Here is a 17,948-nt window from a genome sequence, read left to right as displayed (position 1 = left end):
TAGAGCATGACTTTAAATTAACAGTCATAGGATGACAGATGAGACTCTGTGTTTCTATATATATATATACATATATGTATGCCCAGTAAAGGGAGATTTGAATGCTCTGAGTCTGAATGTGGTAAACTGCATATTTTGTTAATCTGCATAATTATCCAAATCATGATGTGAATCATATTGAGTGCAATACACTTTCAGTGATATTTCAATTGCAAAGTTTATTAAACTTCTATTTCACTTGATAAAAAAGGGCTTGTTTTCTTTTTTTTCCTGAGAGGCTTTTTGGTCTGGTCTGTAAGCAATATCTTAAAGACTTCTGCACTCTGATCTTTAAAGGAAAATGTTTATTTCAAGTTTGTTGTTATTTTAAATAACTTTATATACCATAAACAAACTAGCTACAAAAGACACAATATCAATATACAAAAATCTTATACTTTTCATATCTTAAATGCCTGGTAATCATCATTTTCCCCAAATGATCCATATGTCAACAGCACTACAGCATGCATCTCCTGTACAATAGGGATATTTACAGTCATTCAACATGAATGCATTTTCATTATTGCTTAGAAAATGGGTAACCTCTCATTTGGAGTGTTTCAGAAGTGAAAATTCAAGTCCACTGAATAAGTACATGAACAATTTGCTTCTGCTGCAGTGTTAGAGCCAAGATTTTTAGGTCTACAGAGGGAAACTGCTCAACATGGCCAGTGCTTTTACAGGTGGTGTAGAATTTGGATGTTTGTTACTTGAGTGTGGTCCTATGTGTCTTGATGAAAAATACCTACAGTATAGAGGTGCTGGTCAACTATTCTACATTCTGTAGTCTGTTAGCCAGAACAGTGGTCCTAGGGGAATCTATTTTTCGTCTTTACATACTGGAAAAGTTTAGATTTGGGACATGAGCAATCGGTCCCAGCCCTTTACATTAACCCCCCGCTAATCACCACCCACCCCACTCCCCACTACCAACTGGGCTCCTCAGTGCCCTCCCATCAAACAGGTGCTCCCTGGTGGTGTCTGCGGTTCCTGTTTTTGCGAACCTCCTGGATGTGCTTCCATTTGCCCCTCTGCCTCTGTTTCTTCTCTCGGTGCCAGATTGTGTCGCAGTACTCATCCAAAGAGGGGGCGCTCAGCATGCGCACATAGTCCTTATACCGTTGCCGAGCCTCCCCCGCCAGGGCCGTGCCCAACACACCCTCGTCCTGGGGCCCCCGCGGGCCCGCATGGTGCCCATGGAGCTGCCCGCGTTCCAGAACTTGCAGGGAGAGGTGGAGGAGCGTGCGGGTGAAGCTCTGCTCCTGGGCAGTGCACACGTAAGAGCCAGCGTCACTGCGCTGCAACCATCGAATCAGCAAGCCCCTCTCTGTCACCAACATCCGCTCGTCCGGCCTGATCTGGAACGCACATATATTAAAACATTCAACATGATAAATAACTGACATTCCTCACACAGACTTTACTACATTCAACATTGTCAAGATGTCCTCTTAGACAGACATTTAAAAACCTTAGACAAATGCTTATATATTACTTTCTAACACACTTTCAATTTTGCATTATTCAGACTAAAGCTTGGAGGAAAATGCACTCTCTCATTTAATGCAATCCACAGTAATTAGGTGACACCTCTACCCCCAAATGGAGAATTCACATGTCACATGTGGATCTCCTGCCCGTAAATCATCCTGACAGTTCTGAGTGCAGCCACACCAAGGAGAGAGGCACACAGCAGGGCTCTCTCCCTCCTCCACACATATGCCAAAGGTCACTCCTTCACCTCTAGGCTCAGCTTCCTGCTGACCTTTCATTACTGCTTTTGATTGGTCATTAGAGTCCTATTAGACAGATCATAGAAACTGACCCTATATTAAGGATGTTGAAGCATGGGAAGGACAAAGGGTGTGACCTGCCCTTGATCTTAAACTCAGTAGCATGCTTGTCACAAGCAATTACTTGGCCTGATCTACATTCATAGGCTGTCCAAATGTTTGTGTGTGTGTGGGGGGGGGGGGTGTATGGGTGTGTGTGTGTGTGATGTGCAGCGCTGATCTATATTCAAGGTGCACATCTACTTAGGTGGCCAATGATAAAGGAGGCTCGCCCTATGTGCAGTTAGGGGTCAGGACTGAGAAGGTTGGCTGATAAACAGGTGATGACACGCTGAGAGAGAAGGGTTAGTTTAAAGGGTTAAGGTTAGGGTTAGTGAGAAGGCTGTCTAAAGGATGCTAATGGCCTCCCTCATTCCTGCTGCTTTGCCTATTACACATTATCTCATTCTCAGTTGTTTTTGTCTCTCACACCTGGATTCTTTTATCTGCATACAACTTCTCTCTCATCATAATCTCTCTCTCTCTCTCTCTCACACACACACACACACACAAATACACACACATACACAGACACATAAACACACACACACACACACACACACACACACACACACACACACACACACATACACACATAGTCTCTCTCCTATATTTCCAAGCCTGGCAACTCTTCTTTCACACCATGCTGTTTTCAACAGCTAAAACAATACAGCTGTGCTGTAAAGTAATGAGGGGGCTTCAAAGCATACCTAACCCCTTTCAGGCAAGCACATACACAGACCCCTCCACTCCCCACACACACCCACACACAACCTCTCTATTTATTAGATTTTGTAATGATATCTGAATTATGCATTACTTACAGGGGACATATTAATATTGAAAAGGGTTTGGTTAGAAATTGTTAGAAAGAGAAACTCTGGAATGTGGACCATAGTGAAGCACTAGTTTTAGCAGTATAAGAGTGCTACGATCTGAATCTTGCCCATTGAACCTAGGGTTAGTGTTGGGATTAACCCTAGTGTTAACCCTAACCTTAGTGATGCCTGTGACTAAAACACAAAGGACAAGGGCTAACACATGTCAAGATTAAATAGGACTGTATGTCAAAGTGATGTCATGCTCTGTGTGTGTTTTTGTTTGTGTGTGTGTGTGTGTGTGTGTGTGTGTGTGTGTGTGTGTGTGTGTGTGTGTGTGTGTGTGTGTGTGTGTGTGTGCACCCACTTGTGTGTCTGTGCATGTGTTTGCATGTGCATGAATATAGCTCAGGGGAAATCTGCATGTTGCTTGTATGTAACGTTCTACATATATGCTGTTGAGCAGATATCAACTCTGATCATGGATTAAGGCTTCAGTTTCTCTCTGTAAAAATACAACCAGGTCAGGGTACTCTCTCCCATGTAAGAGAACTCTGACTCGGAGATGCTGAGTGAGACAGCAAGCCCTTGTTGGCAGGATGAGTCGCACTAGCTCAAATGCAGTCACTAAGCTTTGTGGCAAATCGGTTAGGGTGGTAAAGTGTGGGAAAAGATGGCAGTGAGAATATAACATACAACACACAGGGAAAAACATCTCTCTCTCCTTTGGTTATTCTCCCTCTTTCTTTCTCTCTTTTGTGCGAGGATAGCCTGTTCGTCTATGAAGAAGGAAATGGTTGCAATGAATGAAGAATTCAAGAATTCAAACAAAGCTTCAAATCATAAAACACACACTCTGGAGGGACACTGTTTTAATCCCATGTGATAGTCCACTCCTGTCTCTCATAACAGTGCACTATCTCTGGATCCTGAGGGCCAGTGAGGTTCTGCTGTGGGAGGGACACATGTTGGTTTTGGGATGGCTCGCAGAAATCTGTATTGGTTTAGTTTGGATAAACATTCACACCATCTCACACACACGCAAACACCCACAAATCCTTCATTTTTCCAGTGACTCAGCATTATTCTTTATGAGGTGAAGTGTTGGGTCATATTTTAAGATTGAACTGCAGGTGTAAAGTATGTGAATTGTTTTGTGCGTGTGTGTGTGTGTGTGTGGTTTGCAGGTGCTATGAGCAGCTGTGTCATGCAGCATCTGTTTCCTGGGGAAGAGCAGATGAGAGAGAGAGAGAGAGAGGGATAGAGGGATGAAGAGAAGGAAGAGTGAAAACATGAAATAAAACCAAAGCTCAAACAGGGGGTTGTTATTTACTTCAACAAGACTGAAAACACATTCCACAAGCAATATGCAGTGCTTTTCTCTACACCCCAAAGGTCCCCCCCCCCCCCCAAACACACACACATACACATACAAAAGTGTTGTGGCTATTCAGTAGTGATTAAGTACAATGGAGATGGATCAATACAAAAATGTTGCTGATATAACACTCAGAGGAGTTCCACCTAGTTCTAGCCATGGGCCTACCCATTTATCTTAACACACACACACACATAAAAACATACCACACAAGGTCAAACTTTCCTCAATATCAACACTATAACCCACTCAAAAAAAGCTAGTAGCAGCTGTGTGTGTGTGTATCGCTAGTTCTTTGAGAAATTAAGTTGTTAAACTGCCTCTTTCCATTGAGGTTCAATGAACTAGTTACTAGGGTGGTCATCTGGATGTTCATCAAACCACTCATTAATTTGTTTAACAGTGTATTGGGGACATTATCTTATTCTAATACATAAATACATGAATGCATTAAATGCATTAAAAGGGAATGATATTTGCAACACATGGAGCACCTGGTCTGTAAAATTGTCTCAAGTTCTTGTTACACAACCATGCAGAGCAGTCATCAGATAGTAAGGGATTCTATAGCTTTCTTTAAAAATAAACCTGTCTGGATGAAAAGGAGCCTCAACATACCATAGTTTCCATTCCTTAGGTTTTCTCCTCTCCTTCCACCCAAGAATTGGCCCCAGGTATGAGTGGCTTCCCGAATAGCAGGCCTGCGCTTGGCAAATGCAGCGCAGTATTTAAGACCACTGAGGTTCTGATACTGTTCCTTCATGACTTCTGATGTATTGGATTTGTGGCATTAGGCTTTGTGCAGATGTTTTTGCAACCAGTGCACATGTAATCTGGAAACCACTTGGCTTTTTGGCAACTCATGCTGCTCTGAAAATCCGCATATCAAAGTGGCGACTTTCAGACTTCTTTTATAAACATTCTGTCATGGCCAGTGCCCGCTTAGGGGCCCCCTGTGGCCACCAAGGGACCCCCAGGAGCGCTTGAATTTATTTTACTTTTTTTTTTGCAATATTAGTATATGATGTCACTGGTAATCATATACAACACAATATTATATAAAAAGGTTGGCTAGCTAATACTACTGGCTCAATCAATTCCTGCTGCCTCTGTCAGAGATGGTGGCACAGTCATGAGCATGCACAATAGAATGGGCAGTAACTGCCCACTAAAAGCTCAGATTAACATTATCTTACAGTCCTCTCTTCTGCTTCGATGAAAAAAATAAGCAAAAAAGCTATTGTTCTGGAGCCGAGAAAAGAAAGAAAACATAAAATGAGATTAAAAAAACCTCAGCAATTATAAAGGTATGTTGCATGACTAATTACAATATTTTACAGTAAATATTCCCTGTCTAGGTAAATGCAACAAAATGCATAATTTCAGTCAATGGATGTTCATCTAACATTATCATTTCTATCATAGATATCATTTTAATGTAGCATTCACTAGTTAATACAGTATAACAGTAGTTAGATCTCCCCTGCCCCAATTAAAATCTAAATTTCTCTAGTTTGAAATAACTTGTTGTTGTGAATATATTTCTATAATGAAAATACACATCTGTTCCATACATTTGGTACTAATAACAGGTATCATCATTTATGATATTAACATTAGCATTTTGAGGTATTTGCTATTATATTCAACGATCATTACGCCTTAATTAGTGGCTGGATGCATTACGAGTTCTCACCGCCAGAGGTGCCCATCCTTGAACTTTAACAATCTCCAGGACTACCCATTAGACTCACCTGCAGACTATTAACACCCATTACCTCTGCCCATATATACTCAGTGTCTGGAAGCCCTACTTTTGTGAAGTCTTCCCTTTCCTGTACTATGCAGGACATTTTCCTGTGTCTTGTGATTGCTTGGCTTTTGTCCCTGCTTGCCTCTGATTGTGGATTCCTTCCTGCAGTATTTTTCTACTGTTGCTCTCTCCATCATCCTGGTTTTGAACCTTTTGCCTGTGTAGCTGAGTTTGATTTTGACCATTGTTTTCTGTACCTCTGCACTGTTTTTATTAAAACCTGCAAAGTGGATCCTCCTGTCTCATAGAAGACTTCACCATCATCAGATCCAGCAGGTTTGCAACAGCTTCTCTTGGCTGCATCTGCGCAAGAAATGTGCTTATGATGTCATGAGATACAGCTTCAATGTCTTACTGAGGCTGTCAAAGCGGTATTAGCTCAGATACGCCCACCACCTCAATCTCCATTGCTTAACTACTCTATCTACCATACCACTGGGTCATGTTCTCCATGCATAGTTCTCCCTGAACAGCAAGATGTTGCACCTGGGAGCTGTAAGCTCCAGTGGTCTCTGTACATTTAACATTCTCCCATGACTTTCCCCACCGACAGCTCTAAAATAGCTTTTGTCATCTCTCTGCTTGATGGTAAAGTATCACAGTGGCCAAGTGCTACATGCAGTCAGCCAACTACTTACTACCAACCCTATATTGAGTCTTTTGGCTCCTGAAAGTGGGTTGAGCAGTAACATGCCTAAAACAATGTACAGGGATAGATTTAATGATACGCTAAAGTCTGAATTAGCCTACAAAAATGATTCCTTGGATTTGTCAGTGTTTCCAGCTTTCCACCTATATAGATAATTTAATCATAGTCCCAATATACTTCAACCTAGGATCTCTACTCAAGTGGCCATCAACCAGGATCCATTGGATGTGGAACATATCAGGTTGCTATTGGATGAGCAACAACACCACTTATGGGAGAATCTAAACCTCTACCGTGGAAGGTTGGGTCACTTTAAAGGGGAATGCCTCTCATTAGCTAGGAAGGTTACCTCCATTCTGGTGACCTCAGCAGTTTTCCCTCAAACTCAAAATAGAAACTCTTGTGTGACCAAGTTAACCTCGCACTCCCTTCTCATTTCAGCACTGATAGATTCTGGTGCTGCAGGGAATTTCATTGCAAACTGTGAATCCACCGCTTGCCCCTTTGTTATTACCTACTGTGCTTAAGTCTATTAATGACAACCACCTAGGTAATAGTTTCATTATTCATTTTCACAAACCCTACTGCCCTTCAAGTAGGATTTTTCATGCAGAAGCCATTGTTTTGTTTTGGGGTTTTTTTGTCCTGGACAATCCCAATAACCCTGTTGTTCTAGGCTATCCATGATCGGTTAAACATGTTCAGTAAAGAAAACGCCACCCAACTTCCACCTCATCGTAATTAGGATTATGCCATCGATGACCTGGCACACAGCTCCCCATAACTGTGTTTATTCCCTTTCTTTATCTGAATGCAAACCTATAGAAACTACAAAGATTTTTAGTCTTTGTAAATTTTTACAGATGATTTATCAGGGATTTTAGCAAAGTGCCAAAAGCTTTCACATCCTTCTTAAAGGAACATCAAAAATTCTAAAATGGAAATGGAAAAGCAACAGAGCAGGCATTTGAGGCATTGAAAAACTTTTCATTTCCACTCCTATCCTAGTCCATTCCTATCCTTCTATCTTTCTAGGCCCCTTGTTTTAGAGGTTGATGAGACGGGAGTAGGAACATTGTTGCCCCCAAAAGTAGGGAATTCCGTCAAGATGCACCCTGTGCTTTTTTTCCAGGAAATTGAGCCCCAGAGAACATAATTACGATGTGGGGAACCATGAACCGATGCCAATAAAGTTGGAGGAATGGATGAACTGGCTGGAGGGTATAATCCACCCATTTGTTATACTCACAGACCTCCACAATCTGGAGTATGTGAAATCAGCCAAACATTTGCTGTCTAGTTTTGTATATGGTTCAATTTCACATGGTTTTACACAGTTCAGTGTCATCGCCTACTGTCAAAGAATATCCTGTCCACTTCATCATGGTGATGCTAAACCACTAAGCCTTGATTAGTTCATCCTTCATTCATTTTTCACAAGCCCCATTAGGTGACACGTGGTCCCCCAGACCAAGGTTCAGGATTGTTTGGCTTGAGCCCCTTCCTGTTTGCTGTCAACCTGGTCTCAATTGTACATGACCAAAGATTGCTTTTCTCAATTTTTGGGGGCTTTGTTATCTCTAACTATCTTCTGCTTGCTGTTGGTGACATGAATCACAAGCTAGCAAAAAAATAAAATAAAATAGCCGGTCAACTTTTGGTACGTGATGGAAGTGAGTAACATTACTGCTATTGAGGAGGACATCATTGCAAATATATTATGGATACATTATCCATAGATACATTATCAATAAGCCACTCTGCCAATCTAAAAACAGCTAATTTCTTAATAATATTGCTTGTCTGTGGTGGTAGGTTCCATTCACTGTCTATTGTTCTGTATAATGTGTCTGTCGCTAACAACTGCTTGTGTGCTGACATGATCTGAAGGATTATGATATGTCGTTGGTTTTCTAAGGTAGGAGGGGGTGGCTGTCATGTGTTTTGCAATCTGGCTCATTGTGCACACACATCTTGTGGTTCTTATAAGGAGGATTTGCAATTTGCTTGAGACATTAGCTGCTTTTTGTTTTGGTGATAACTCTCACCCTCTCCATGCTGAGACTGGACTAATGTCCATAACTGTTGCAGTACTTTAGGAGATGGGGGGGGGGGGGGTGTCAGAAGGCCAGGACAAGATTTAAGAGTCATGGTTCACTACTGCTTCTGACTTGGTCATGTTTCACATACTGTTTATTACACTGACCCTCTAACTCTGCTTTCTCTTGTAATCGATTCCAGCATTTCTTCCCTCTGTTTCAGCCTATGTTATTATGTAGCATCTTTCACTATGCAATTCACTGTATTTAACCACCAGGGTTTTGGATGTTACCATAATTCCTTTCTTAAAATATGTCCATCAAATAAACCCTGCAGCACCAAAACCATGTATTCTAAAATAAAAAAATATGACCCAACACACAGCATATGCTCTTAATAGACTAACTGTGGGGGGCTTAGTTTGAGCTCACTGTGATTGTGAAAATGTATTTGTGTGTTTATGACTTGAAGCATTTTAGGACATGATTTATGTGTGTTCTCCTTGTCCTGTGTCTCATGGAGCTCCTCAGAAAGGTGGCCATCCTATCTGGATTTCCATTACTGTGCCCTCCTGCTGGGCTTGCCGTGGCCCTGATTGCTAGCTCTAGACGTTCTCCAAGGGCAGAGCTAACACCATGCTGCAGGTTGCCTGACATAGCTAGGGAGAGGAGCAGAGCCAGAGAGAGGAGCAGAGCTCTGAGCCAGAGCAGTCGCCAGATATTTATAGGGTTATATGCTTGTAACCATGTATGATATATAGGACAACACAGTGAGGTCTTCCAATAAATATCAGGCTTTCCAGAAAGCCTTGGTTAAAATATGTTATGAGTCTCTGTCACTTGGACAAAGGAACATGGCACTGAATGGCATTTAAAAAGAAAGTTAATCCAAATTCACAGCTGATACCTATTAGATGTGACTTGGATTTCTTTGGCTTTTATAGATGCAGCTAACTTATAATCAGATGCATTTTTCCTTCTATGTACTCTAATTGATTTGTCATTGTTAATTTCTTTGAAACATCTTGGAAAAAAATAAGACAATTTAAAGACAAAGACCTATTTTTCATTGCAGTGAATGTATTCCTATTGTAATTTGGTCCATATTCTTCTTCATTGTTCAGGATGGACAAATCACTCCAGATTTTGATTGTCTTAAAAAATATTAAATTGGTAGATCTTATTCACTGGTGTATTTCGTTTTAGGTATTGTTGCTAGTTAGTTCCATAGGTGATTAGCAACATGAGGTGCATTGCTGTTAGTTGAAGATTTTTTTTATTTCCAAGAGGAAAAATGCTGTGAAGACTCTCTAGCACTGAAGGGTTATGTTTTTATTTTACCTCCTGCCATCATGTAATGTCATGCTCTCATTCCTGACAACAGACACATTCCACTGTCGTTGACATAGGAAGCATTTGTCACAGCACCACTGCCAGTCATCATGGTTTTGTCATGTTTTTCCTGTGTGGGTGGGTGGTACTGGGTGGCATGGATGATTTTGAGAAGCTCATGTGCCAGCATGGCATTAAGATAGGCAAGACAGGGCAACAGAATCAAATGAAACTGTTTTGGAATCACAGACAAGTGAAGGGGGTGATACTTCTTTATCATATTCATATCTTTTTTGAGAAACACAAGTAGAGTTTACAGCCAAGACCACTTACATCACAGCATTTGGCAGACACCCTTATCCAGAGCTACTCACATATTTATCAGGATGACAGTACATGCACTCCCTGGGACCTGAACATATGACCTTGCTGTTACTAGCACCATGCTCTATCTGCTGTACCAGGAGGGCTACAGAAAACACATGTTTAGGGGGTGAATGCAGTAGACTGGCAGAGGGAGTGTTTTTGAGCCACAGGAACTCTACCAGTGCAGGAGTGGCAGTACTTTTCTCCAATAATGTTCTACCAATTTTGCGATTATGAGACGGTCGTTCAGGCCTGTGGCATTTCTTTTGTGAGCACACAGAGGACCTGTCCATGTCACTGCAGACCTATGAGAGGCTGCCTCAGGTGTCGCCTGACGTGAATGAGGAGTTGGTGAGAATGCTATCCATGTAAAACTGCAGTTGGCATTACATGGCAAAGTAAATGGAAAGCCCCTGGGCACTGGTGCCCTACCAGTCGATTTTTCCAAGTCTTTTTGGGATGGAGTTGGAAGAGAGCTGCTTGCTGTGCTCAGTGACAGTGCTGGACTGTTACCTTTGAGCTGCAGGAGGGTAGACCTCACCCTGCAGCCCAAGAAAATGTGACCTCAGTGAGGTTAAGAACTGGAGGCCTGCGAGCCTGTTGACTATAAAGTCCTCTATAAAGTACTGGATAACCAGCTGAAAGAGGATGAAGGAATTCATATGCCATTCTTATGTTTGTGTGATATTGTGGATGTTTCTGCATCTGTTCCATATTATATTTGTACTCTTATCATTTTTCTGATTATCTCTCTGGCTGTTTCATGCACCTTGTGCCTCTGTAAAAGCAAGCACCAAGGTCAGGAGGTGATAGCATTCTCTGAGCCGAGTCTTATCTACCCTCTCCCTTGTCTCCTCCTCCTCCTCCGTCTCCTCCTCCTCCTCCTCCTCCTCCTCCTCTCTCTCTATCTCTCTCTCTCTCTCTCTTCGGAAGTTTGTTCACACACTGGTGGTGTTGGACTGATTGCCTGTATTAAACTGCTACCCTCATCTTCTGTTCTCGTGCTGAAAAAAAATTTGATCTGAAGTTTCTACATGTGTACATGCACGCAAATACACATTGCCAAGTTTCTAACAAGGTGATTTAGCAGATTGAGGTAGACTACTGCAACTCACTATCTGCTGGTTTTCCTCTATGGGCCAACAGACCTCTACAACTGATCCAGAATACAGCATTACGACTGGTCTTCAATCTTCTGACGTTCACACATGCATTCCCTTCATTGGTTTCCAGTAGCTGCCCGCATCAGATTTAAAACTTGTTGCTTGCCTACAAAGCCAAAAATAGTCCAGCCCCTCCACACCTGATGACAATTGTCAGAGCCCGAGCCATACTTCGAGTATGGCTTGGCTTGAAACACTATGCTTCAAGTCTCATGGAAGATTAACATCAAGACTATTCTCTGACCTGGCTCCCAAATGGTGGAACAAACTTCCACTGGCTGTCCAGACAGTAGAGTCCCTTGCAGTCTTCAAACGCAGACTGAAGACTTAACTATTTGTAGAATTTTTAAAATGACCATTGATACCACACCTGTTGAGCAACCAAAACTCGTATAGATTGTATAGCACGTATAGTTTGATATTGTTTGTTGTGCTTATTGTTGTCTGTATACTTGTAGGTATTAGCATTGTATTTCAACAGTACTTCAATGTTATCTTGAAATCTAACCTACTGTACTTGCTAGGATACATTCTATGAGTTAATGACAAAACACTTTTGTAAGTCGCTCTGGATAGGAGCGTCTGCTAAATGCAAAAAATGTAAATGTAAATGAATATCATATATATGGATCAGGCCAGTGTCTCTGGCAGATTTATGCCTAATATCATAGATATTTTTGATGTGTCTGGATTAAGGCTTCATTTTTGTCTCATTTCATTGGTCCAAGAAATCTTTTTTGATCACACAGAACATCAGAATTTAGTGAATACTTCTGAGGCTGTTGGTTTCTCCTTCAATTTTGCTTTAGTGGTCAAGATGCTCTACGGTGACACTCAGGGTATTCTGAAGGTCAGTGGAGGTTTGTGGGGCATTTGTGCAAGGCAGGGCTGTGCTTTTTTGGGTATGCTGTACACACTGGCAATCTAGCCCTTCCGTCCGAGAAAAGAACTTACAGAAGTCCCAATGGCTGTAGACATTCCACAACTCAATTTATTGGTGTGTGGTTTTGGAGCAACTGGGGACGGGATGCTGGGATTTTATCTGACATGGTAATTTTTGGGAATGTTTCAACTGCAGGGTGAATTGGAATAAAAGTACGGGGCTGCTAGTGGGGGGCTGGAAATGCAGGGAGTCACTGTTGCCATGGGAGCTGGCCTGGCCATAGGGGAGTTTTTGGGGGTGTGTTCATGTGATCAGAATATGGTTTGGAAACAAGGAGATGGGACTTTCCAAGTGATATGGGACAGGTTAAAGAAATGGAAGTGACTTTTTCACCAAGTCTTCTAGGGATTACATTTGGTCATTTTACATGGTATAATTACTTTTAATGTTTTCATGTCCATTTTAAATTCTTTCATGATCAGAGGAACAGGGGTCTGGTCAGGATTGTGATGTGTATTGGCTTTTTAAAGACATGGTGAATGCTGGAATTAGAATGTTGGTTGCTTAGACACTTAGTGAATTCTAACTGCATAAATGTCTAGCATTAAATAATGTTTTTTTCTTTAAAAAAACAGTGAAAAAGTACTTACAAGGTGTATTTCTGTCTGTCAGCCAAGGCATCTGTGTATTACATTGTCATTTACAATACGTGGGAGATGTTCTTGTCCTGAGCAACAAGTGTGTTCCCTGGGATCTGAACCCACACCCCACAATTTTTCCACTGAATGACGTTCAAGGAGTTTGGGCGGCAGTTTTATTAATTGTATTATAAAAATACATTATTTAAGACATTATTCAACTCAAGCTGTCTGATCTACCTTGAAATTGTCCAGTAAATTGTAAAAAGGGTCAAATGTTCTTGTGATCTTTCCTCTTGTTGTCCAAGAGTATATAAAATGGAGAATATTATGTTGATGATATATATATTTATATCAGTGAAAATATGTTTAAAACCAAATTATTATGAGTAAAAAATGTTAACTATAATATGCATATTCCTACCTCTTGGCGGTGCTCTGCTCCTGGTCTCTGTAAAAACCAGCGGATCTGGGCCTGCTGAGATTTGGGAACACACTCCAGGAAAGTGGAGTTACTCTCCACTCCATATAGCACCTTCTCCTCTATGCTGTTACCCAGCACTGCAAGCACACACATGCACACAGAAAGAGAGAAAGAGAATGCAGTTAGTGTGTGTGTGTCCCATCCTCTATATTTTGTTGAGAATGTGAATGAAGGAGAAGAGAGTGGTTCTCAGATTTGGTTATGAATTCCATTAAGCAAACCCCCCCCCCCCTCCCCCCACCCCCCACCCGGACAATTCTGCATTTTCTCCAAGTACAGTACAGAGCTTTTAGGCTAGCTTGTATATTGTACATCACACACACACACACACACACAGTTATTCACCATCATCTGTGTCCCAGCAATGGCTGAACGGGTCTCCGTGTTTGATGTCTTGTCTCCTTGCCCTCCTATTTACACAAACACACATGAATGATTGAATTATTTCAGAACAGAAATGATACATACAAACATTCACACAAGATTATACCATTGAGGAATGAATTTGTTTTGACTTGATAGTGCTTATTCTAAGACATATTCTCACATTCTTTGCTTAAAAATTGCAAAATTCGATTTTTGTCACATGGTTTTGTTACAGCACAGGAAAAGAAGCCAGTGTTAGACCATATCTATTACTAGAACAAGTCACATTCCCAGTTCCTACCATATTCCTATCTTATGCTACTGAGTATTCTCCATAGTATTTCATGCATTAAAATTAAACATTTACTTCTCATCCTTTAAAGATTTGTTCAATAAAATAATTTTTGTATCAAAGTAGGGTGTTTCATATATATTAAATTAAAGAGACTAAATGTTTTTATAAAATGTGTTTGGATTTTTCAGCAGGTGTAAAAAAAGTCTCTCTCTCTCTCTCTCTCTCTCTCTCTCTCCCTCTCTCTCCCTCTCCTCTCTCTCTCTCTCTCTCTCTCCTCTCTCTCTCTCTCTCTCTCTCTCTCTCTCCTCTCTCTCTCTCTCTCTCCTCTCTCTCTCTCTCTCTCCTCTCTCTCTCTCTCTCTCTCTGGTTCTGCATCTGCTAGGAGTGACCTGTCCTGCTTGTGTGAGCAGCAAACCCGAGAGCCAGGTCATGAGAGACGGAGGGTCAGGAAGGCTTCTCTGGCAGCTCACATGCATCACCTCGACAACAAAGCTCCTCTAATCAATCTGCCTGTCCGCTCCACTCCCACAACACCCTGTGGCATCGAGGCCGCAGAGCAAAATCAAATATTTATCTTTTTTTCTGTGCTGAACTCCAGGAAAAATGCTCACCCTAAAGAAGTAGGTCAGAGGGAGGGCAGATGCACTCTCTCTTACTAACTTTTCCTTCCAGAATCCTCTCTCACCTCACGCTTACTTTCCTCACTCTCATACCACTCTCCTGAACCACTGTACCAGCGTGCACTCACATACTACCTTGTCATACCAATCATAGACATTTATCTAAATCGAGTTATTCTCTCACTCTACTCACTATTTTTCCATTTAACATTGTCCTCCCACACAACACTCCCATGCACAGTGAGCAAGACGTATTGTGTCCAATCATACAGGCGGGCCCGGGACGCGGTTTACGAGGGCACGGGGCACAGGGCATTTACCTCTTGGAAGCCGGTATGTACCGGGCACAGCGCGAGCCATCCCAGGCACAGTAGGGGTCGCGGGCGAGGCAGCACTCGGCACAGCCCTGTCCGTAAATGTGGCACCTGTGCAGGGCCACCAGCACCAGGGCATCCCCACCTCCGACAAACAGCTGCTGCTGGAGAGAAACATGGAGCAGCGCAGCCAGTCAGATGGGGGGGAGGGGGTCCAGGCGCAAAGCCGGGAAAAGGTGCTCGCAGGCACTGTAGGAGGTGCTTTATTTCATTTCCCCTGAAAGAGTCTTCAGTGCGCGTGATTTATTTGCTCTGTGTCACCTGCTCTGTAATTAGTCCAGATATGCTTTCGGCTGAAGGAAATGTTTTTTGTCTTTCTTTTTTCCTTTTACCCCTCTGCTTCAGTTCCTACCCTGCTAATGCACACAGGGAATATATAGAGACTTAAGGCAGGTGTGCAGGGTGGAGGTGCTTTAAACAGTGAAGAAGGAAGGAAGGCAGGTAGAAAGTAGATTACTGGGGAGAGAGCGAGAGAGAGAGAGAGAGAGAGAGAGAGAGAGAGCGAGAGAGAGAGAGAGAGAGCTTCATACTCTGTGACCCCAGCTTTGGCAATGCAAATGCACTATTATTTGTCATGCCAATAATGCACCTTGAATTAAAATGAACTGAAAACTGAGAGAAAGAGAAACAGAGGGATAGAGAGAGATGGGGAGAGAAAAAGAGCCATAGAGACAGGAAGACAGAGTCAGAGAGAGAGAGAGAGAGAGAGAGAGAAAGAAAGAGAGAGAGAGAGAGAGAAAGAGAGAGAGAAAGAAAGAGAGAGAGAGAGAGAGAGAGAGAGAGAGAGAAAGAAAGAAAGAGAGAGAGAGAGATCGATTGGCAGACAGATGGCGTGGAGAGCGTTTTGGTTTTGGTTTGTCCTCCATCTGACCCAGCAACAAACATCATCAGATGATGAGAGAAACAGGAGCAGGGGGAAGGTGTGTGTGTGTGTGTGTGTGTGTGTGTGTGTGTGACAGAGAGAGAGAGAGAGAGAGAGAGAGAGAGAGAGAGAGAGAGAGAGAGAGAGAGAGAGAGAGAGAGGCATGAATGTTACAGATCAGCATAAATGTTACAGATAAAAACCACCGCCATGCTGGTTAGAACATACTGGGTTATAGCCTGTATTGCTCATACCTGTTTTGATGAGATTTCCATACTAAGGATGGGTGAGGGATGCTGAAATGAGAAAAAAAAAGTTGTATTTAATTTTTTATTTGTTGATCATGTTTTGTTGTTGTTGTTGTTGTTGTTCATTTGTTTGCTGTTTGTTTGTTTGTTCATTCTTCCTTGTTAATTTGTTTACCTTGAACACCTGTAATTCCTCCAGCACCACCTCTTCGGTGGCCCAGTTTTCCTGAGTGATGCTAACCACCTTCAACACCGAGCCTGCATCTATTAAACATACACAAACAAGCACGGTAGTTTAGTGTCCATTTCTTATAAACTTACAACACACTGCCACCTGCTGGTTGAATTTAAAATACACATTTACAGACTTCAGAATCGCAAATGTTATGCTGTATTAAATGGACATTACCTGTGCCCAGGAACATGACAGCATAGTGACCATCCTCGGCTGGGACCCGGTCCACTGCGATCTGGGTCAGACGGTACTCTGTGTTGACCCGGGTGAAAATGGGCCGACCAGTGACTGGGTACACGGAGTGGTACATGAGCGGGTGTGTGCGGATAAAGCTGATGACATCATCAGGGAAGTCCTTAGTGGTCTTTAGGCGTGGGTCATAGGTGCGGCTGGGACACTGCCAGGGAAATACAAATATATGCAGATTTGATAGTGGAATGTGAATATGCATGAGAACTACCAGTAGTGCCCAGTCAAAGATGACAAAATTGTAATTCTGTGTGCCTGTTCTGTGCCTCTCGGTGACAGCCTTCTCATTGGGTTATATCTCCCTCTAGTGGTGAATTCTAAAACTGCTGTACAGATGAGAAGGGATCTGTATATGCAAGTCAAAAGGTGTGAGAAACATTGTTGAAGAGGGAGGAGGGAGATGCTTCTGACCGTGCCTGGTCTTGGGTAGGGGATCCTTCCCTCATATTCCACCCAGCGATGGTCTGGTCCCTCCTTGTGGGCGTACGGCCCATTAAACACAGCACGGATATCCTCCATGTTATACATACAGACTGCTGATCCCTTAAAGATAGAGCTGATGGCACACACACAATAACACAGTACATGTAACAATCATTCATAGATCAAATGCAAACTGCACTGCGAACTGTGACCTTACGCTAAGTTATTCTTTCCTAAGGTGTATAAATATCATTCACATTTGCTAGAAACTGTGTCCTTCGGTCTTATCTTCCATTGTGACAATATTTTGAAAGCAGAGGAATGTCAAAACACTGCCTCTGATCAGAAGTGGGTTGGTGGAAGCAGACCAGTGCATGGGCTGTTTGGACAGTCTCTTTAGCAAATAATATCAAGCCAAGCATGTGACTGTGTCGGACTCTTAGGGCAGGGGACGAGAAGCCAGGGTTCTGGATGGTTCTTCAGACCAAGGCATCATGGGTGAAGTTAAACATACCATACCATTGACACCTTTAAAGAAGCAGAACATGAAGTACCTGGTAGTGGTGAAGACGCCATACACCTTGGGGCTCTTCTCATCTCTACTGGGGACCAGAAAGATGTCCTCTTTATAGTACACACACACACACACACACACACACACACACACACACACACGGATACACACCAGAAATAAATAATATAAACCATCTGTTTTACAAATCCAAAATGCTGACAGAAACATCAGGGCTAAAAAACACAAAAATAAGCACGCCCTCTTTGTGTACGTGGAAGGGGGGTTTATGACCAGCTGTTTATAAAATTCCCCAACTTACGGAGCT

The 17,948-nt window shown here is 42.3% G+C and overlaps 1 protein-coding gene across 2 annotated transcripts in view; it reads right to left on the bottom strand.

Annotated features, from left to right (window-relative positions):
- Window positions 1–257: 257 nt before the first annotated feature.
- sema3d (sema domain, immunoglobulin domain (Ig), short basic domain, secreted, (semaphorin) 3D) overlaps window positions 258–17,948 on the bottom strand; it is a 40,287-nt gene continuing 22,596 nt past the window's right edge. The window contains exons 9-18 of one of the 2 annotated variants that reach the window (XM_035525706.1): window positions 17,943–17,948; window positions 17,664–17,733; window positions 17,098–17,242; window positions 16,612–16,834; window positions 16,378–16,466; window positions 16,209–16,250; window positions 15,039–15,196; window positions 13,783–13,847; window positions 13,378–13,514; window positions 258–1,400 (exon numbers count right to left, since the gene is read on the bottom strand). The exon at window positions 17,943–17,948 is cut by the window's right edge and continues 109 nt beyond it. In XM_035525706.1, the coding sequence (XP_035381599.1) occupies window positions 999–1,400; window positions 13,378–13,514; window positions 13,783–13,847; window positions 15,039–15,196; window positions 16,209–16,250; window positions 16,378–16,466; window positions 16,612–16,834; window positions 17,098–17,242; window positions 17,664–17,733; window positions 17,943–17,948 (1,337 nt within the window). In that variant the 3' untranslated portion in view covers window positions 258–998. The remainder of the gene's footprint in view (window positions 1,401–13,377; window positions 13,515–13,782; window positions 13,848–15,038; window positions 15,197–16,208; window positions 16,251–16,377; window positions 16,467–16,611; window positions 16,835–17,097; window positions 17,243–17,663; window positions 17,734–17,942) is intronic. The other variant, XM_035525707.1, reaches the window with a different exon arrangement.

This window comes from Electrophorus electricus, chromosome 4 (genome assembly GCF_013358815.1).
Source record: "Electrophorus electricus isolate fEleEle1 chromosome 4, fEleEle1.pri, whole genome shotgun sequence".
In the NCBI taxonomy this organism is placed as follows: domain Eukaryota; kingdom Metazoa; phylum Chordata; class Actinopteri; order Gymnotiformes; family Gymnotidae; genus Electrophorus; species Electrophorus electricus.
This window is presented reverse-complemented; position numbering and strand designations above follow the sequence as displayed.